Source organism: Hydractinia symbiolongicarpus, chromosome 5, assembly GCF_029227915.1.
Source record: "Hydractinia symbiolongicarpus strain clone_291-10 chromosome 5, HSymV2.1, whole genome shotgun sequence".
In the NCBI taxonomy this organism is placed as follows: domain Eukaryota; kingdom Metazoa; phylum Cnidaria; class Hydrozoa; order Anthoathecata; family Hydractiniidae; genus Hydractinia; species Hydractinia symbiolongicarpus.
Window position 1 is genome coordinate 7,599,162 of NC_079879.1, and position 21,761 is coordinate 7,620,922.

General features: G+C 33.3%; 3 protein-coding genes across 3 annotated transcripts; 2 read left to right on the top strand and 1 right to left on the bottom strand.

Annotated features, from left to right (window-relative positions):
• The first annotated feature begins 2,912 nt into the window (after positions 1-2,912).
• Positions 2,913-10,393, top strand: LOC130644513 (uncharacterized). The gene is made up of 3 exons (XM_057450152.1): positions 2,913-6,670; positions 8,600-8,789; positions 9,845-10,393. Exons 1-3 carry the CDS (start codon positions 6,467-6,469, stop codon positions 9,952-9,954), a joined length of 504 nt encoding a protein of 167 aa, XP_057306135.1. The 5' UTR covers positions 2,913-6,466; the 3' UTR covers positions 9,955-10,393.
• A 429-nt stretch (positions 10,394-10,822) lies between these two features.
• Positions 10,823-13,624, top strand: LOC130644512 (uncharacterized). The gene is made up of 3 exons (XM_057450151.1): positions 10,823-11,070; positions 11,496-11,685; positions 12,708-13,624. Exons 1-3 carry the CDS (start codon positions 10,873-10,875, stop codon positions 12,821-12,823), a joined length of 504 nt encoding a protein of 167 aa, XP_057306134.1. The 5' UTR covers positions 10,823-10,872; the 3' UTR covers positions 12,824-13,624.
• Positions 13,625-15,474: 1,850 nt separating this feature from the next.
• Positions 15,475-21,260, bottom strand: LOC130644515 (akirin-2-like). Its single transcript, XM_057450153.1, has 4 exons — positions 20,903-21,260; positions 17,221-17,562; positions 17,040-17,111; positions 15,475-15,506 (listed from the first exon to the last, which is right to left on the bottom strand). The coding sequence occupies exons 1-4, from the start codon at positions 21,072-21,074 to the stop codon at positions 15,496-15,498; spliced, it is 597 nt and encodes a 198-aa protein (XP_057306136.1). The 5' UTR covers positions 21,075-21,260; the 3' UTR covers positions 15,475-15,495.
• Positions 21,261-21,761: the final 501 nt, after the last annotated feature.

Sequence of the window (21,761 nt, forward strand, 5' to 3'; positions counted from 1 at the left end):
CACACATTGTCCAAAAATTGCCCAAAATACAATCTTGTGAAAATCCACCACTTGCGTTTTCTCTTTGTTTAAAGCTTTGATAAATAATAATAATAAATATTTAAAGTGGCTAGCCCAGAAAATCACAAAAACCTATAGCTAGTGGATTGTTTCCACAAACACAGTAACATATTTATGATCTGTGAAAATTGAAAAAAAAATAATTAAAAAGTGATCACCATTGAAATTTGCCAAATACATTAGAGATGGAAGTCTTAAGCGAAAGCAGACTTCAATCACAGGTTACTTGGTCTGAAAGATTATTCCACACTTTTAGCTCTAAATAGGAAACTTTTTTGGCAAATTCCGACTTGACCAAGAGAAGTGTGAACCTGTTTTTTTGAAGCTCCTCTTGTTTGATGATTGTGACATTTTTTTGCCAAAAGGAATTTTGAACGCGTGTATCAAGAGCAATGTGATTCATGGCTTTGAAAACTAATATGGCATCGTTTTTGATGAGTAAATTATTTAGTGAATATTCCCTCTCTTTTCCAAGAAAGGTACGACACATTTTATTCGTTTTTCTAGTTTTCCAAATCTACCCTGGGTGGCACAAACCCATGCCGAGGAGCAGTACTTAAAATATGGCATGAAAAGTGCATTAATTAAAAGGTTTTTGTGTGAGGTGTTAAACAGGATGCAATGTATTTTTCTATTTATGTCATTAATGTGCTCTTCCCATTGCAATTTTTGATTAAATGTTACCCCAAGATATTTAACTTTTTCGCTCCTCTGCAAAGGAATACCCATATAGTTGATAGTTTTGTTCAACTTTTTAACAGAGACAAGGGTATCCAAGTTTTTATGGGATGAAATAATTATTGTATCATCTGCATATGGGTGGTGGTAGTTTGATTTGATGACATATTTTAAGTCATCAATATACAAAAGAAAAAGCAGGGGGGCCAACACAGATCCCTGCTGCACCCAACAACGTGTCTTCATAAAGCAGATTTGATCTTGTGTTGTTTACAAGAGTCAGCTGCATTTAGCCCGTTAAGTAGGACTGGAACCAAGGCAGCATTTCTGGTGGCAAAACACCATAGTTTTTTAACAAAATTTTATGATCAACAGTGTCAAAAGCTTTTTTAAAGGTCAATGAGCACAGTTTTGTTTATCGAGCTCAGTAAGAATAAAATCGATGTCTCTAATTTGAAAAAGACTTTTCGAAATTCAGACTGTCTGTCATTTAGGAAGTTGTGCTCAGCAATAAAGTGAGATATTTGCTCATGCACTAACTTTTCAATAATTTTCATAGGAATTAGTTCTGTTTTATTGCTACTTTTTTAAATAAGCGAGACCCTTTTAGTCTTCCAACAGTTAGGTACACAACCAGTAAATAAAGATTTTTTAAAAAGACTTGATAAATAAAAACTTAAAACTGACGAACCTGCTTTTACCAGTCGTGGACCAATTCCATCCAAGCCTGTAGCTTATTAAGTTTTAGTAAACTAATTATTTTTTCGATACTTTTGATCTTAGCCCACCAAAAATCGTGTCTGCTAACAGGTGGATTAACATTAGTAGTGCTAGAAAAAGATTTTGAGGCTAGTTTGGCACCAACACTGACAAAAAATGAATTGAATGTATTTGAAATTTCTCTTGGGTTCTCTTGTTTCTGTACCATTTATTGAGATAGTATTGTCTGACTTATCAGGAACTATTTTTTTAGGGTTTTCAAAAGTTGTTTTGGTCGTTTTTGAAAGTCCTACAAAACGTCATTATAGTACTCGTTTTGAGTCGATTTTCGAGACCTATTACCTAGTTCCTTTTCTTATGAAAGCTTCCCAGTCTATGATGGATTTTGTTTTTGACGCAGTGACTCATGCCTTAAACACGGCCGGAAAATCTATGTGTTTTAAAAGGGGCATGTTTGGCAGCCACTTTTTTAACATTTTTATTCAGTTTCATACATGCATAATCAAGGTCATCATAATTATTAAAATATGACCAGTCTAAATTCCTGAGATCCTTTAGAAAAGCCTCTTCACTAAAGTTCTTGTAATATTGAAGAAGAACCACTTTATTCATCAATAACACGCCTGGCAGTAAGCGGGATCCGATGTGCGGTCCCCATAACTGAGAGGCGCCGACGAACCCACTACACTACGTGCGGCAATGTGTTAGTGATGATGAACTCAGATAGTTTATCCGGATGGTGTGTATACATAAGTGAACATTTATCATAGCACACAAGCTCTTGTAGCTACGAACCTTGATTGTTTTAGGTTTAAATTTTGGCCTTTTGAATTTTCTGATCACATAAACTAGATTGTGTTCAATGATGCATAAATCCACGACACTAGTTTTAGAAATACAAGAACTGTAATATGTGCTCCGTAATGTGTTGTGTTAGGAAAAGAGTGGAGCATAATTCCTTTATTTTGGAGGAAAGAGCATATTTTGAAAGCATGTTACAGTTAAAATCTCATAAGATAAAAAATTATTTTACTTTTGGGAGCTTATTAAACCATTGTTTAAAATGAGTACATAAGTTTTCTGCAAATCACTACCTCCAGGTAGCCTATAAACCGCATACACGTTTAAATAGGTTTAGTTTTTACAGTTTTTACAGGCACACTTTTACCTATTCCGATCATTCCTATTTTGGTCTTCGCAATATTTTAAAGAAATTGCCCTACATCTCGGGGCCTATCTCCTACGGTCCCTGGTTTGCGGGTCCGACTTTTCCCGTGTGGGACGAATCAGTGGCGCCGTAGATTAGTGGTTATAGCTCTCGGGGATTAGTGGTTATAGCTACTCTATCCGGGGTTCGATTCCTTGATTCAGCATGGGCGAGTGAATGTTACCATAGCCCCGGGTTAACCCAAGCCATGTGAGGGAAATTGGGAAGATGGCACACTGGGCCGTTAAATGTTGCCGGGAGTTGTCTAGTAGAGCGCAGGCACTAATTTAGGACTCTAGGACTCTCCATCTAGGAAATATTAGACAGGGTATATCCCTCGATATTTGAGAGGCTAGCCATGTAAAATATGCACATCCATCTATCCATCAGCATGTATGCACACGATGTAGGTTAAAATTGTGCAGAATTGGTCAACGAGCTGGACCCTTCCAGACACCTCCACTCGGGCTGTCGATTGAGAAAGGTGCATTATGGCTAATGTATGAATTATTTTCATTACTAGCTGGGTAGTAAAGCTAGCTAGAGGAGTTAGCTAGCTAGAGGTGAGGTGGACCTTCCGTACCCTTCCGTGTCTGCCAAACTGCTGTATACTATATGCTAGCTAGCTATCTATGATGTTTTTTGAGGATTTTAGGTAGGCAAGCAAGTATGAATCCCACAGCTCAATGTTGTGCTTGTGATCTTATAAAATTAAATTCTTTCTGTGGCAAAAGTAAGAATAAAATTCTTGCACCCCCATATACACGCAAGGGCTATTGTTTTGGCATTAGAAGCATTAAAACCACTTTCTGTGTGACGTAGTTGTTTTGATTTAAATTTGAGAATAATTGCCATGCATGCACTTTTGTGTAGGTAAAAAATCAGACTTGCACAGGGTACAAATGGTTGTTAATGAAGTTTAAGATTTTTTGGTTGCATAAGTTCCAAGAGGAAGTGGAATTAAATTTTAACTATATTCTAATTCTTCTTAAAAATTTTCATTAATTTTGAGTGAATAAGTCTTTTTTGGATGGATTTCTTTGATTACTGTGGTCTGTTGTTTACATTTTCTGCCTACAGAAATGCTTGCGCTTGTGCAAAAAACCCGCAAACTTTTTAACGTGTACCTCCATTGACAGATTACTTCCTAATGAAAAATAGCCTTTTCTTGATCAGACACTTTTAGAAGTGTTATTCAAACAATTTTAAAAACGAAACCTACGTGCTGCTGTCTGTACAAATTTTGTTAAAATGTAGCTGAACTTTCCGAATGAATTTTGAAGTTTCATTTAAGAGTGAGTAAGGGAAAGAAGTGCTATGTATTAAAAATTGTGTAACTAAAATTGAATGGTGGTCAATGCATTGACTTAGTTATATTCGAAAAGCATATGAAATTATCTAGACAATGATCTCAATATTATTTAAAAAAAATAAAAAATTTTAGATCATAAAAAAACGCCTTAAAAAATGACCCCCTTCATCATCATTATTCTTGGCTTAATGTCCGTTTTCCATGCTAGCATGGGTTGGACAGGGTATATTAATGACCCTCTTCCAATCTGATCTAGACTGTGTTAGATCTAAACTCAACTTCCTCTGTATCAAGGCTGTCGTTATAACCTCCTGCCAAGTCTTTCTCGGCCTGCCTCTGGACTTTGCCCCAGGAACTATCAAGTCTCTACACCTTCTTACCAAAGTATCCCCCTGCATTCTTTCCAAGTGCCTTGTTTAGGAAGTTTGCTCCATTTACAAAACTAAAAGATTTTCATACATTCATTTTGGTATTCACTATACATTTTTCTCGGGAGCATTTTTGAATTATGCTTTATATGTTTTTACTTTTAAAGATATTTCCCATGAAAGTTAAGTACTAAATTATTCCCTTCGTTTCATCACAAAAAGCATCATAACTCGAGTTAGGTTTACATTCACACCTTATTTAAAAAAGCACCCAAGATGTGTCATTCCTTCACAAAACAAAGTCACGCTCCTCCTTAAAGCTTTTATTGTTTTATAAATGGAAATTAAAATGTATAGCATACTCTCTGAAAAATTTAACTCTGTGAAAAAGAGTTTTAAAATTTTTTAAATGTTCATTGTTTTCTGTGTAATTCATTTGTTGCCATAGTAAAGATGTATTTTTAATACTTTTCTGTATGATGCGTACTACTCACTTCAACACTTTGATCATACGAAACGACATGGGTAAGATAACAAATAATAAGAACAAAGGACACAGATAAAATGAAAAAAATGAAAAAATATAAAAAGTTCCGCATAAATATAACTATTGCTTTTTTTATAATCTTTTATGACTATAATTGCATTATCAAAAAAGTTCGCTCGTCCGAAAGTGAGTAAAAATTATTCTCAAGATGACATATGAACATTCAGAAATGTTTTTGTGAGTACAATAAGTTATGTGTGCTATGAATGTAAAGTAGGTTTTTTGGAATAAAGACATCCTTTCATATTGTTTCATAACTTTTTTCTTTTCTATCAAAAAGCTCGTTTTCAACTCATACGAATGTGTAAAAAATTTTGTTTTAAAAAAATGAGATTTTTTCCCTTTGTCACACCTTATGGCGTATATGTTGATAAAGATTTTTTTTGATTGAAAACGAACCATATTGTGATGACCTGAAAAATGAACAATAAATTTATGAAAATAACAATATAGTCATGCATACTATTTTGTACATGTAGAAAAGGAAGTTAAGATTGAGAGAGTTGCTATACGTAGACGCTCAATCATCATGTTTGGGTTTCACGATTTAAAACGTCTCCTACTTTTTTACTGCAAAATAAATGCGCAAAAAAGATTGACCTTGGAGTTCATATCGCACGTGTAATATCCTTTGCCATGCCTTGTTAAACAAATAAATAACCATTTTATAAATCGCGTACCCGGAGCAAATTAGGTATGCTACGCAATCGCATAATTTGGTCAACTGGAATATGTGATTGATCACGTAAGCACATATTTACAGAATGAGAAGCCTGAGATTCTGTGAAAAATTCACCCTTTATTTATAAAGAGATGACTGTGTTAACCGCATGTTTTCCCTCAAATAATTCTCCCCGTCAGCACATCAATGATAAAGTTTAACCCTTGTAATTTAGCATTTTAATCTTACTCACTTAGCAAAATTTTAACGATTTAGTTATTAAAACTACAGGCACATTCATAAACTCACTACTTTTGTCAGTGAGTGCTTCAGTGATGCCTGCTAATTTTTTCCAACCCAGGTTAAACACGAATAGTGTGTACTTTACAAAAAATTAAAATGAACCCCCAAAGTTGCTTTCCACTTTATTGAGGAAGCAGTTCTGAATGCCTTTATTCTTTACAATCAAACCAGGGTCAACTTTTTTCAATTGAGTGTGATTCAAGAACAACCAATTGTGTTAAAAATTCTGTTCCAGAATACAACCTTCCAGCAACTGATTCCACCAACTGAAATAAAAAGTAACCCTAAAAAGAGTTCTAATCTTGTGTCAAGAGAGATCAGAAAAGAAAGTCATTATTAATGCGAGAATTGTATCAGCAATCCTGGACTCTGCTAAGCACCATGCTTTTAATGAATTTTAGAGAAACAAACAGTTTTGAGAAACGAACAGTTTTTTTTTTGTATTATAATATAGATAATTTTGGTTGCTAAGGTGGAAAATCGCAGGTCATGAAAGGTTGACACTGGTTACATGAAAAACATTTGTTGACTTAAAAAATGTCCAAACTTTTTTTAAACTGAAATAGAGGTATAAGAAATGGAAATAATTGTGTGCTAATTTTATAGATATATGTCTTCAGAATTTACAGTTATGAATTCTAACAACACTTCTCGCCTTATTGCATTAAAAATGGTGTCTGCAATGTCAACAGGATTGTTTACTGGTGGTGCTTTGTATGTGAGTTGTGTTGACAGTCCAGCCAGAATGACTCATGATGCTGCTTCTGCTATCACTATGTGGAAACCATCCTTTGTGAGAGCTAAGAATATTCAGGTAACACCAATATCTCCTGAAGTATGCAGCTGAATTTTACTACTTTTTTTAACTATATACAGCCATTATAATTAATTTCTTCTTTGTCGACTGTAAAACTGCCGACGTGAGATACATTTCACCTGATTTGCGTTGGCATTGGGTGGGCAATATTTTTTGGAGTTAAATTTTTTACGCCGGTAATGCCAACACAAATTTTAAGAAGCTGTATATACGGTAATATATTTTAAGTAAGTGCTTTTGCTAGTAAAAGAAATTAACAAGCACTCCTCTCAAACAAGCCATGAGCCTTAAACAGACACATATTGAACTTTAAATCTGCAGTTTATAACATCTAAAATTGATTATAGTACTTATTTTAGCTTTACTGATACAGTGTAACCCATTGGTTAACACTTGCAGGACAAATGTTTTTGTTTGTAAGAGGTATTCTCTTTAGAGAAATTTAATCTGGTAGATGTATTTTAGAGAAATTTAAAGGGAGTGGTCCATTGAAAAATTAATTGGATGCAGGTCAATTTCAGCCAAAAATATTGACAATTAAACCCCCTAAAATTGATTGTTTTAAAGGGAACCGGAGGCATAAAGTGATGTTGGACTTATATGGTTTGCAATAAAATTTTCTGTGTAAGCTTGTATAAGCCCTATATGTTTACTAACAAATTGACATGCAGAATCCAAGAAATGGGTCGTCAGCTAAAAATTAAGAGGTCTGGTACAAGTGACAACAAGACACAAACAAGTGTCACTTTAGTTTTAAATTTTTTAACTTTTTAAGCTCTATAATTTAAGTCTTACATTGGTGGTAGGATCGTTCTGTAATTTTGTTGGAATTATATTATTCAGAGATTTCCAGAAGATATCATGATTATTGATGTTTTCATTTAATAATATTCAATTGTTATTTTGCCTTGATGATTTAATTAAGTTTTAACTTTGTAACACTGTCATTTGTAATTTAAGTGATCTTGATCTTGCAAAGTTTTTCAATATTTACGAAGTAAAGTATCCCGTAAATTCACCTCTTGTCAAGGAAGGGGCCAACCAAGGACTAACTTTAATTTTGATACGTTTCATTATGTAAGGTATATGTTTGTCAAATACGGCACTAACAATAATGTTAAAGGCAGTAGTTGATGCATCAACACAAACATCACGTGGTAGACCCTTGACTAATCAGAGTTTACAGATCTTTTTTAATTTTGTTAACATCATATTAATCGTGTAATCTCTAACTTTTATTGTTTTGGACCTTAATTTGGTGTTTTTTAATAAACCAACAAGTTCATGATCACTAAAATATTTCATAAATACTTTTTTTGTTATCATATTAAATTGTATGTTTGAGAATACTAGATCTATTATTGATTGTAGGTGCCGTAACAAGCTGCTTGTAATTACAGTTGAAATCCCTTGTTTGAATCATTTATTTTTTTCCCTGGCAACTATTAATAACATGCTACTAGACAGTTTGTTAGAATTTCGAGGTATGTTAGGTCTATAACATATACGAAAAGCCTCTGTGAGAAAATAATATCTTGATTCATAAACATTCTTGATCATCTATTTCCAGATCATTTTGTATAAGGAATGCTCTCATGAATAAAAGCTCTGGTTTCACAATGTGTTCCACCTTTTCTATTTTTATGAAACTATACCCCAGATTTTAAACAGAACAGAAATAAGAAATTGCATGCTGATGCTATTGCATGCAATAAATGTGCCTTAAATAATGCAGCTGTTTTCACAAATTGTCAAAAGTGTTATCTCTTGATTTGTTCTTAACCAATCAGAAATGTAAACAAAAGTTCTTAACAGGTTGTTAGGGAATATTTTGCAGATAATTCCTTCTGTTTTTACAGACACATGCATACACACCATACACACACAGACGCTTGCAGCATGTTAGTATATTCCTGGTACTTATAGAGTAAATTGTGCATTTTGTCGTCACTATCTTCATTTGGTGTATATGGATGCATCAAAGATAAATCTAGTGATGCCATGGTGTGGTTCGGTGTTGGTGCTGCTATGCTTTCTATCTTATCCATAACATATGTTTTTATTGCTCCACAAAATGAGCAATTAATAGAGACTGAAAACTGCATTCATGTGAAAGGTATACTATTTTGTTTTAAGGTAGAAAAGTGTTTAGGTTAAGGAAATACAGACAGTATTGTAGCTTTGTATTGATGGGATCCTCATTAGAATGATTGTCCGTTCCAGTTTTAGTAATTAGGAAAATGTTGTAGAACATTTTGTTGTTGTTTTTTCTGGAAATCAATATGATACTATAAGCCCTGTTTATTTGTAAATATTGTTGATCTAAAATTCTGTTATGTTGCAATTACAAGTATATTACATAGCCATTTTGTGCCAGCAAATTACGAAATGCTGATTTTCACAAGAGCCTAATTTTAATGTGTATCTTTTGTTGTTGTTTTCTGCAAATAGGGTTTATTAATGACCTTTTTTAATCTGATTAAGACTGTGTTATGGTTTTAAACTCAAATTAAATTTTAGAAAAGCCTTATTACGTCCCACCAAGGTTTTTCTTGGTCTACCCCTGGGCTTTCTAAAGGAATTGTAAAGTCTCTACACTTATTTAAACAATTATCCTCCTTTGTTCTCTCTAAAACTGATTTCCCACCATGCATATCAAGAATGAATAAGCAGAGCAGATATTTTTAATGCAACAATAGTCAACCTGCTTTCTGCTACACCATTCTCAATATCCACATGTTAAAAACCTTTTTATAGCGTTAAAAGAAACTTTTTTAATAAAGATAGATCTTGTTGAAAAATGTTATTGTTAAAAGATTTTATTATTAGTTATTTGTTTTTTGAAACAAAACAGAACAAATTTTCCAGTTTTAGCTTTTACTTAAAAAAATATAGATATAATGTATATATTCAAAAAACTACCAACTTCCAATGTTTTAATACTTCCTACCAACTTCCAACATAGTCTATGAGGTTTTCTTTACTTGAAACTCCATACCACCAAATGTGCTGAATAGACAAAAAATTGCATTTTTTTGTCAGTAAAATGCCTAAGACAATTCACTGTAACAAGTGTAATATTATCAATAATATCACTGGGTTGACTGTATGAAATGATTGCATAGGTTATGTTTTTGGAAAATAAAAACAGGGTTTGTGATTGTTTTTTAGGTGATGAATGGATTCGTGAGAATTTAGATAAATGGAACAGATTACATAGCATTCGAACATTTATATCGTTTAGTGTTTTGGGTGTCATAGCTTACGTTCTTGCTAAGTAGAAATATATTACACATACAAATTTACTTTATCGTTAAAAACAGGATTTATATTAGGAAATCAAACAGCAATAAACACAAAAGCAAATTTGAAGTATTTTTGTCATATAAAGCGTCTATAAATGTTTTTGGGTACGATCTTTGAGATTTGGTCCCTTTTCCTAAACAATCCTTTCCAGTGTTTTTATAAATAGTTAAAATATTAAAAATGTTTATTGTTGCAGTATTATAAGCTAGATAATGTGTATAGAGGTTTTTTAAAGTTGTTCCTATAAAATAATATTTTTATATATTTACAAGTTTGAATTATTTCGAAGTTGTTCTATGAATTAATAATTTTACATATTTACTAGATAGGTAATATTTTTTGAAGTTGTTTCTGAGAAATAATATTTTTATATATTTACAGTATTATAACGTTGATAAGATCGATATGAAATCCCATTTTTGTATTACTTTTTTTTATTATTCCTAGAGATTGGTTCGCAATACCATCACAAAGGATGTTCACCCTACCTAACACACATTGATTGTGAAGTACTATGATACTTCCATGTTAAATTTTAGACATATTTCTTTTTTTTTTTAGTAATAGTTTACTCACAAATAGTCTTTACAGATTTTATATCGTTTTGTATCGATTCTGTTATTTTTATAATTCCCATTTATTTTTGTCATTAATTTCATTGTTTGCAAAAAAATCTTCAAGAATGGCAAGATGGTGTTAAAAAAAGTTTCATTTTTTTACAACAATGTATTGTGTTATAAAGTAGCATGCTTTTTGAGTTTTAGTGTTCTGTTATATGTTATAAATTGCCGTAAATGACCAAGGAAACGCCCACTTCGGAATAACGCCTGACTGAAAAAACTTATTTGTTTTAATCTTTTAGAAGTAGTTTCTGTCAAAAAATACATGCAAAAATGAATAATATTTTGTCCAATTTTGATCGAACGACATGTGGTTTGACGATGAAAGTTCTTTCAACAGTATCAACTGGTTTGTATGCTGGAAGCGCGTTTTACGTCTCATTTGTGGATAATCCTGCTAGAATGACGCATGATCCAGTTTCTGCTATAACTATGTGGAAACCATCCTTTGTTAGAGCAAAAAGAATGCAGGTAAAAACTATTTTTTTCCATCACAATTCTGAACTCATCAAAAGTTCTCAGCATGGATGATAATCTGGATAAAGACTTGTTTCTAGCGAAGTATCACGGTGGAGTTTTCTTTGCTAAGACTGAAACATTGACACAATACAGCAGTAACCTCTGTTATGGGGGAGAATATATTTCATTTGGGTTCAAATTATCGCTTTGCAATTTGTAAATGCGAATTTGTTCTTTGCAAGCCAATTTGTTCAGTATATCTTATCTTTAATCTTCGTTGTTGTTTTAAATCGCGAATGTACTTTAAGTTTTAATTCTAACCCTACATAATAAAACCTTGGAGACAATAAGCCATCACTTGCAAATAGTTACTTCTCATTTGCATTTTAAGCTTCCTTCATATGCTTATATATTTGAGATGTGTTACTGCACTTTAGGGTAAATTGGTTGTCCTTTCTGCTCTCTCCTCCTTTGGTGTTTATGGTTGCTTACTTGGTGAAACTGAGGATCAATATCTATGGCTTGGTGCAGGAGTTTTAATGGCATCCCTCATTCCTACAACGTTAATTTTTATGTCGCCTTTACACAGCCAGTTGATAGAAACAGAAAAATGCATCAGTGTCAAAGGTATATATTTGTTGTTGTTTCTCTTCGGTCTGTTGTACCTGAGAAACTTTCGCGGTTAGGCATTTCCCGCGTTTTTTACTTCATCGAATAAGCAAAATGCTAAAATAAGTTATACCAAACAGTAGGACCCAAAAAAGGAAGTTACTTCACGATATTTCACGAGCACACACTTTTGCGGCAAAAATATTTTGGTTTTACTTTTACGACTGATGAAAAATAATACTACGTGTGAGGAATAAACTTTCGCGAATAAAGTAATGTGAAATATTTTGCGATAATAAACTTTTGCAAAACTAGCGAAAGTTTATTTACATTTGTGTGCATCAATTGTTGATTCTATTTCGTCAAGTTGTCGCTAATTGGTAGAGCGTCTGTGCCAATGACATCAGTAATCCATAATGCTTTTTATTTGCTATTGGACATTTCCTTTCCCATATCCGAGTTGTGGAACTTATTTTTAATGAAATGAAATTCGCAACTAGGCTTCTGTTCTTTACTCGAACTATCTGATGATAATTTAACTTCTCTTTTGATTTCATTTTGGATTCAAGCATTAATTTCTTTTGTTTTAAACTAAAACACCTGATTGGTTAAATGTATATTTAAAATGTTGGAGCCAGGAAATTTTGTGAACATCTACAAATGCATTTCATTTTTTAAAAACAAGCAAGGATCAATTTAAGTATAATAAAACAGCTGATATCGTATTGAATATTTAATTGTTTTGTTCAGATATATATTTCAGAAATGGCTTGTGTTAATTGACATTTACCAGTTTGCCTTTTTTTCCACCATATTTCGTATTAAATTTTAAATTTGGCATGCAACTGAGGGAATAAGAACGATAACTTAATGGAGAGGATACCTAAACTGGTGGGGAGAAAGTGACTTCCGCACTATTTTTATTAAACAGAGAGAATTGATTCGAAACATATGCTTGAAGTTCCAGGAGTGATTATATTTTTAGAAAGGTTATTATTATACATTGGTTGCATTTAATAGTGCGTTCGTTTTTTTCATAGGTGATGAATGGATAATCGACCATTTGAACCAATGGAATAAACTGCACAATATTCGAACATTCATAGGACTAAGCGCGTTCGCAACAATGGTTTATGTTTTAAGTAAACACAGATAATGCATATAAAATTACTTATCAAACCTTAGTAAACCATAATTCTCTTCTTTGCTAATTGTTCTCCTTTCAAACCTTTACAATCACCTTTTAACTTTACTTTTTTAGAACAAAAGTTGTTTTGCGGCTTGTATAGCAGGCAAAAAATTTTTGACTCAGTTTTATTTTACATTTTATACAATCTTCATGCAATGTCTTGCGTGAATGTAAAAGCCGGCTTTCCACTTGTAGAGTGTCCCGCGCAGTACGGATAATTTAAGAGGCCATGTTTGTACACTGCGGAACAGATAACATCACAGCGACATCTGACACTACTAGTCAGTAATATTAAGACACGACGAAAAGCGTATTACGGAAATGAAAGATTGATATTGGCAGACAGTGAATTAATTTTTGTCTAGAGGAATACTTTGTGTGTTTGAAAGTTGTATATAACTGACCCGTGGTGCAGCTTAAGATTGGGCAAATCTTTGCTAAAAACATTTTGCTCAGAATCCTTTACAGGCAATGTTTCCGCGTACTTATTTTTGCGTTTTGGCAAAAATTATGCCAGCTTTTGGCAGTGCAACGAGAACAACGCGCGTAAAATAATTCGTCTGTTGTCAATTTTTGAAATAAAATTATTAAATTAATAGGTGATTCATTTTTTGCTGTGCAGAAATTTATACGAGCTGAAAAACGATACGACAAAGTGTTTCGCCAACTGGAAAGTCGGCTTGTATAGTTTTTTTGATACTAGTGCCACAAAATGTATGTTAATATGGAAGTTGTAAAATTTATGTAGAAATATAATATCTTTCAAAATTATACTCATATTCTCTTTCGATATTACCAGTAAATAACCTCTAAATGCTATTCAAAATGTTTGCCATGTCTAACAAACTATTTTTTCGAGATTTTATTCACCGTTTTACAGTATGCTTTAATAATAGTTTTACGGATTAAACGCTCAATATATTTTTCAAGGTACTCAATGTGTCCCTACAGGTTTTTGTCAGCCAATTATCACAAAAGTTCGGGTCTTTTTATTGAAAACATGTACAATAACAAATGTAGAGAATTGTTTTATCTCTACAACAGCTGCACGACAATACGGAGTTTTAGGATGGGTTTCCATTAAGTAGTGAAACTGTTTCAGAGATCTCTACAACGTTTGTGCAGCAACCATAGGTTTTGAACGTGTTTCCAATAAAGTGTTGGACAACTGTGGATGACTGTTTACAATTGTTGCTAACAACTTTATGTTGATAGAAACAGACCTTTACCGTTGTTATAGGTCACAGGAACAATTGTATTTTCACACGATACTGGCCCCAGAAAGAGTAAGTTGATATTTTAGTTGTGTTAGCATAGGTTTTCGAGCTCCTTGTTCACAGTTTTTATATGACAAGTCGCATTTTAAGGCCTAAAACCCTATTACAGCCGAGCTTTTTTGGCCTGCGTAACGCAGAGGGGAGGAAGGGGCACACAAAGTGCCCGCTGGTTATAGTTCCCATACTACTTGTGCTGAAGTAATGAAACTTGTCAAAGTTGTAAAATGTGTTACAGGTAATAAAAATATGGGAAGACGTCATGGGGATCAGAGATGACGCCACACGTACCTAAGATAGACCATTTAACAATAAATTTGAATTTTTCACGCGATACTGAAGCTACAACCTTGATTCTTAGTGCACATGTAGACAGAGTGAAATAATATAACATTACCTTAATGACGTCATATCTGCAAGAAAGTTTGCCATTGTAACGATACAAATCAAAGGGTTAGATTTTCTAGAAATATTGACGCTTATGTCATTAAACTTGGTACATATGTAGATGATTGCATTTCAAAATATTTAATGTAAGGATAACAATATAACGTCTCCATGATCAAAAATCATTCTGCTATATTAGTACTTCCCTTCAAATCTAGGCTGCATTTTATCCCTATCCCCGATATCGTTCTTAGCAACCCCTTGGTAAGCACTTGATGACCAACATACTTAGAAAAAAGCAGTATAGCCAAAAGAGTGACTATGGAAAAAAAATAACCAAATATATCTGAAAATGCCATTTTCAGGTTTTATTATATTTTTGTAAATATCATATTTGACACAGTCATAGAAGACAACCTTGTTAAAACAAATTTTTTATTTCGTATTAATAATAAAGAAAAAATAAATTTAATAAAACCTCGTAAAAAAAGATACAGATCAACACTAACAAATTGCAGACTTTTGAAACAGCGAAAGGATGCTTCGTTTCAAAATATTTTTGTATTTCGTAAAATCGCATTAAATATGTTATTATCCTAAAGTCTACAGAAAACAAACATTTTTTTGGGAGAACAAAATTGCGAAGATAGAAGCTCGCGTAAAAAAAACTGCACCGTAAAATATTTTCTCTTTTAAGCACATAGAGAGAGACAGTATCACATCACAAATTTCATATCTTTTATTAAACACAATATGCAAAATGCACCGCAAGGCAGTGTTGCGCATGGCACAATCGCGGACATTTTTTGTAAAAACAAAACATTCACGAGCCTTGTTCTAACCAAATAAATATATAAAACAGCTAGATGATAAGTATAAATTTCTAAACTAACACATGGCAACTATGCGTCTTAAAATATAATTGAAAATATACAAATTAAGATGCTTATATACAAGTTTTTCTTTTAAGTTGGGAAATCAGGATACATCTAAACGAGAAGACAGATAACTATTAAAACCTGCAAAAACCAACAGAAAAATATATCCCGTCACAAAGTAAAAATTGTTAATCGATGTGGAAATAAAGATGCATCTTCAAATGCTTTGGAAACTAATTAATAACCAAGAAGCCCTACAGCGGTCTGAATCGCGGACACTTCTCTACAACAGACACTTCTCCGGAATAGATGAAGTAAACGTTAAACTCTAACAAAACCTCTATGTTTTGGACAGCTTATAACAGACACATCTCTACAGTTACTTTCAAGTCCAAATTTTCTAGCAAGAAACGTGTCTATATTTAAAGTTAAGACTATTCTAAAAGTTCAAAATTATAAATTTTCTGTTCAAATAAAATTTTTTTGATCAAGTATGTTTTGTTTTTTAACCTTATTATACCAGATTTATAACTTGTCTCAGTTGGAGAATGTCTTAATACAAACTCAATCCAGGTAAAATATAATTTGATGACGTCATGGGGATTAGAAATGACGTCACACATGTGAAAAATTGTCATTTTCCCAATTTTTCAGTACGTTTTAATTTCTCGTGTTACTAATGATTCTTGCTGGATTTGTGGATTGAATAGCAAAGTATGTGTTTCACATGAAAAAATAATTTTAATGACGTCATTGGGATAAAAAATGACGTCATTTCAGCAAGAAAATTTCTTATTTGAACAATGAAGAAAAAAGACCCGTTCTACCAGAAATATTGATGCCCATGCATTAAACTTGGCATATATATAGAACAAGGCATTTAAAGAAAATCGAGGCAAGGAAAACAATATAATGACGTCATTGGTATCCGAAATGACGTCGATTTGCTGGATCGATATTTCCTTCAAATCTGGTCCGTTTTTTGTCCCTAGTAACCATATATCACCTTAGCAACACCTTGGTTACCACTTAGTAACCAACATACATGTAATAAATATTTATATACCCAATACAACATCTGACATTCTTACTTGAATGTCAACGGTTTTCAAAATTCCAAAAAATTTACCCCGTCCAAAAAATGCAACACCCCCAGCAAAGTACAAAATTTTTCCAAAAATTTTTTTTTATTAGAAGCCCTAATAAAAGTTAGGAATAGTCCCAAAATTTTAGCATTTATTCACATGTGTATCCAAAGTTATGCCTAGTCAAAGAGTCCGCAGGGACTTTGTGCCACCCCTGAGGTATAATAGGGTTAAATGCATGACATCACATTTTAAATATATATTGTCTTAAGGCTATTTCTTTCAAAGCCAGTTCCTCGACATGCTCACCAGTTAATTGTCTATAGAGACACTCTCATTGTACTAAACACTTGACATTTAGATTTAAAGTTTTTCTTCGCAAAATTTCACGAATTAGGTCGATTCGCAAATTATCTATAACGTAGGAATTTAATTTCACAAATTGCTATGTCAATTCAAAAAATTTCTCGGCATGATGATGATCAAGAAAACAATATATGTCAATACAAACACAGAAAGTGTCTGATCCAAAACTATTTAGCGTTAACAAATGACTTACAACTACAGGCAGACTGTTGGAATTTTCGCATAATTTGGTCTTGAGTAAATTTGAGGAATGAATCGTATTGCTCTAAATAACAAATTTTTATTTAACTTTAAACAATCCTAATTTAACCATGAAGTTGCAACGAAAGACAAGCTGGCACCTGATAATAAAATAATGCAACTAAATAACTCACCAGATAGTCTATCATTTAGTACATGATCATACTCTTCACGCAACTTTTCTTCTCTTTCCTTCCACAATCTTTCACAGAGCAGCACGACTTGTTTCACGCTAAGTGTTGGCTGATCCTTTCCGCGTGGAGGAGACATTGAGCCAGTTGGCGACATTGAACCTCTTAAGGGAGAATGAAAATTGTAATGGCTACCAAATGAAGATAGAGCTGATGTCGATGTAGCGCTTTGCATGTTACTTGCAGGTTGAGAACCAGAGTTGTTAGGTGGGGATGGTGGACACGTCAACCTCCTTCTACGCTGTAACCTTCTCCACTCATCATGAACATTTCTTGATAATTCATCTTAATACAAAATAAAAATACAAAATTAATACAAAATGATAATACAAAACACTTGCAATAGGAAAGTTACTGAAAAATTAATGTAATATTACAAGTATATATATATAAATTTATGACTTTGGCGCTTGATTTTGACAGGGCAAGGAGGGGTCTAAAACCTAAAAGTAGGATTGATTTTATCATATCCTTTCTTTAATATCAGAAGAATAAAAACATATATGTATATATGTAACTGGCAAATTTAAAAAATTTTTTCCAGAGGCAGTACACCATTTTTTTTACACATCACCTTCACCCAATTAACGCGTTTTTAAATACTTGTTAATTGCTGCACATGTCAAAGAAATACTTTTTTAATCTGATGTTTCGGAATCTGCAAGTCTTATCCGTTTGTTGAAACATAACAAAAAATGAGAAAAACAAAAAATTTAAGCATTTATTCTTATTTTCTTAGCCTTGTTCTTTTAAATTGTTCTAAATAAAATAAAAAGGTCTAACTTAGATCTGAGGAAGTGCTGCTATTTCTTTAGCTATTCTAAACGCCAACATCAGACCAAAAAACAAATTTTTACTGAAGAAAACATTTAAATTAATATAATCATTTATGTATTTTATGTTTATGTATTTTAAACCTAATTTTATTAGGTTTAAAATACATAAACAATAAAAAACAATACAACTTCAATTGTTATAATAACTTCTTATACCTGTGTACAGAAAAGAATTAAAAATACTTATAAACCACAAAGAAACCACATTCAATGTTGTTTTAATAGTGTTTGTTATGTGTCGATATTTTTGGATTTCATACAATATGGCATATGTTTCAAATTTAAAACATATGCTATCACATGCCTTGTTCTACTTCGTCCACAAGCCAAGCAGAACTGAGCTATTTTACAGTAATCCTTCACCCAAACTTTACCCAATACATAATTGTTCTTCCGTGTTAAAATGTATCTCTAAAATGTATTTCTATTAAATACTCACTTTCATTAAAATTGCTGACGTGAGATACATTTAAAATGTTTTGCGTAGGTAATGCGTCAACAAAATTTTTTTTGTTTTTCAGCTGGCAAAAAACTTCGACATTAACCTTCCATTGATCTCCTTAAGACAATGACAAATGGAAATGAAATACAAGTCCCATTGACCTAATTTCCCGATGATGTACTTCTTAAGTTAATAGTTTTGTCCCATAGAGAGCTCTCCATGTTTTAAGATGAACTGATTAGGAAGTAAGCTGTACACGTGCTATTTACGAACTGAAGGTCAGGGCATACTTAAGTTGAATATGGCAGAAGTCGCTGGTGACATGCTTTGAAAATGCTTGTCACAGGCACAGTTCAATGCAAAACCGTACAGGAGACTCAATTGTTGGAGTCTTCGCGGAACATCTCTTCTAAAAAAACGGGGGCAGGGGTGACTTATCACCTGCTGTGTCGTGTGAGAGATAAAACTTCTGGACTTCTTTTTAACACGATATACAATTTTTTCGATTATTATTACTAAATATATTTGAGTTCTCTTTCCCCTTTTAAAAAGATTTTTTAAACTTTTTGAAAATGTTTTTTCTTTTGTTTTATTATATCACGAGAACATTCATCCGAAAGCTGTATTAAGGTACAGGACACCTAACCTCTCCCATGTTCTGGTTATACTTAACTTGGATGGGTGCGCACTCTTCTCGCAGTATTCTTTGTGACGATGAAAGTCAGAATGACTAGTGGCATAGTTCCATATGGTCTTCTATCTCAGTTAATGCACTAGCCAAGCATAACAGTGTCAGCATGAAGGAAAGGGGCCGACTTTAATGTCCTCTATACCTTACATTCTATTCATTTAAATTTCACAACAAAATTATGTCGGCAATTTTTTTGCTAACTACTATGCTTCAAAAACTCAGCGCTGTTGCTCTCCTTAATGTAATAATTGCATGCCAAAATCATAAGGTAGGCATGCGATACTGATTGCACGCCTGTATTTGTGTGGGCGTACGTACCATCGCACGAGGTTGCAAATATTATGACCAAGAATAAATACACCTAAATGTCTTGAAAGACACTGATAAAACTTTCTTTAAAATTATTAGAAGATAGCAGTAAGCACGAGCAAGTTTAACCAGCTCAACTACAGGAAGATTTATCAAAAAAAAATTTGTAGATATTGAAAAACATATATATGGGCGAGTTCAGGAGACTTTTCAAATTAAATTAAAGGTTGTCCGCGGAAACGGCCTGCACTTTGCCGAACACGTCAGGAACATTTCCAAAATGCAACACCTTGTAACATAAACATGGTGAACGACAGTTGAAAGAATGCGTTTAAAGAGAAAGCAGTTTTATAAATAAAGTTTATATATAAGTTTATTTATCGAGTAAATCTTATCAAAAATGTTAAAAAAACAGTTATTTTAAGAACTTCGCTATCATAGTTGGTTCATTTTAAGTTTTATACTTTTTTAAATAATTCTTCTAGAGTCATTTGTGGTGAATCTTTTTTTTCAGGCATTGTTTAATTGTGGCGCCGTAGATAAGTGGTTATAGCTCTGTGCAGGAGACCAGGATTCGATTCCTCTTGATGGCGATTTAACACTGGCGAGTGAATATTACCAAAGCCCCGGGTTAACCGAAGCCATGTGAGGGAAATAGGGGAGATGGCTCCATGTGTGGGCCGTTGGATGTTGCTGGGAGTTGTCTAGTACAGGGTGGGCCCTAATTATGTCTGCTTAGCTCAAAATGAGATTTAAATACTCTAGGACTCTCCATCTAAGCCATGGTCCCTCCTGGAAATAACAGACAGGGTATATCCCTCGAGATTAGTGAGGCTAGCCATGTAAAATATGCACATTTATCTATTGTTCGGGACTGTGCAGGTTTTTTCAGGCAATACCTGAATTTTTTTTAAAACGCCGAACTCGCCCTCACTTTTCACGGGGTATGCAGCTTATTGGCACCCACGAACATAAATTTAGAAAGAAGAAAGAAAAAAAATTATGCTATGTCGGTTTTAGGATATCTGCCTAAGAATGTATTAATTACAAAAAACATACATGTAAGTTTTTCATTACATAGTTCTCTTTTAAAGAGGGGAGTAAATTTAATAAACAAGACAAGCATAAATAGCAAGAGAACCCCTAGAGTAACCCTGGTTCCATATAATATTCTTACGTGTATTAGTTGGGCGGCGTTATTGGTCAAAAAATTAAATTATATTCTTATAATATCAATAATATATATAGCTATATTTCTTATTGTATGTATCTTATTGTTATTATAGTTTCTTCAAAGCATTTGCCAGCTCGCTAGCTAGCTATAATTTTTGACACAAAAGTACTTACCCCTGCATATTCTTGGAGTTGCTTCTAAAAAGGGTGATATAGTACTTGATGGAGAGGCAGATGTAGCCACAACTCCACATCTACGTCTTTTTGGTGATCCAGATAATTGTTCAGGACTATTGCCAGCAAGAAGATCAAAGTTATGAGGACGCTTTAAAGCTGCACAGGCCATATTTACGACTATATCCACAGAACTTGCAAATGCCTCTCGGTAAAAGACGGTTGTTAATAATTTTTTTGATGCTTGACGGACAAAAAGGAAGACGATTGCGAAGATATTCAAGGAAAGAAGACAAGCGTAGTAACGGCTTCGCTTCTTGTCCGTCACCGTTCCTCTACCGCGAATTTACAATCAAAACAATAAAAAATGGCCGATCGTAAATGTAAACCAATCAGCTGTTATCGTAATGATGCATGACGTAAAAAACCGTATTTTTTTAAAAAAAAGCAGAGGCAGGGGGTTACACCTCCAATCACTGCTGTTTAACAACACAACCATATTGGCGTGTTTTTTCAACCCTATAAAACACATAAACAATTTTGTAGTCTAAATTATTTTTTACAATGCAAATTAACAAAAGCACTGGAAAGAATTTATGAGCACAGTTTTATAAAGTCGAAAAAGACCCCCGGCGTTTTCTTTAAATTCAGGCATTCTTGTACTTCAAATTTGTATTCAAGAACCCAGGCTCAGACGTTTTAAGGGGGGGGGGGGGGATTTTCACGAAGCGAATTGAGCGGCGAATTCGACGGCGAATTATATCTGAGCATGCGCAGTTCGATGCAAAATCAAAACAAACAAAACTGCGCATGCTCAGATACAATTCGCTGTCGAATTCGCCGCCTTAATTCGCTTCGT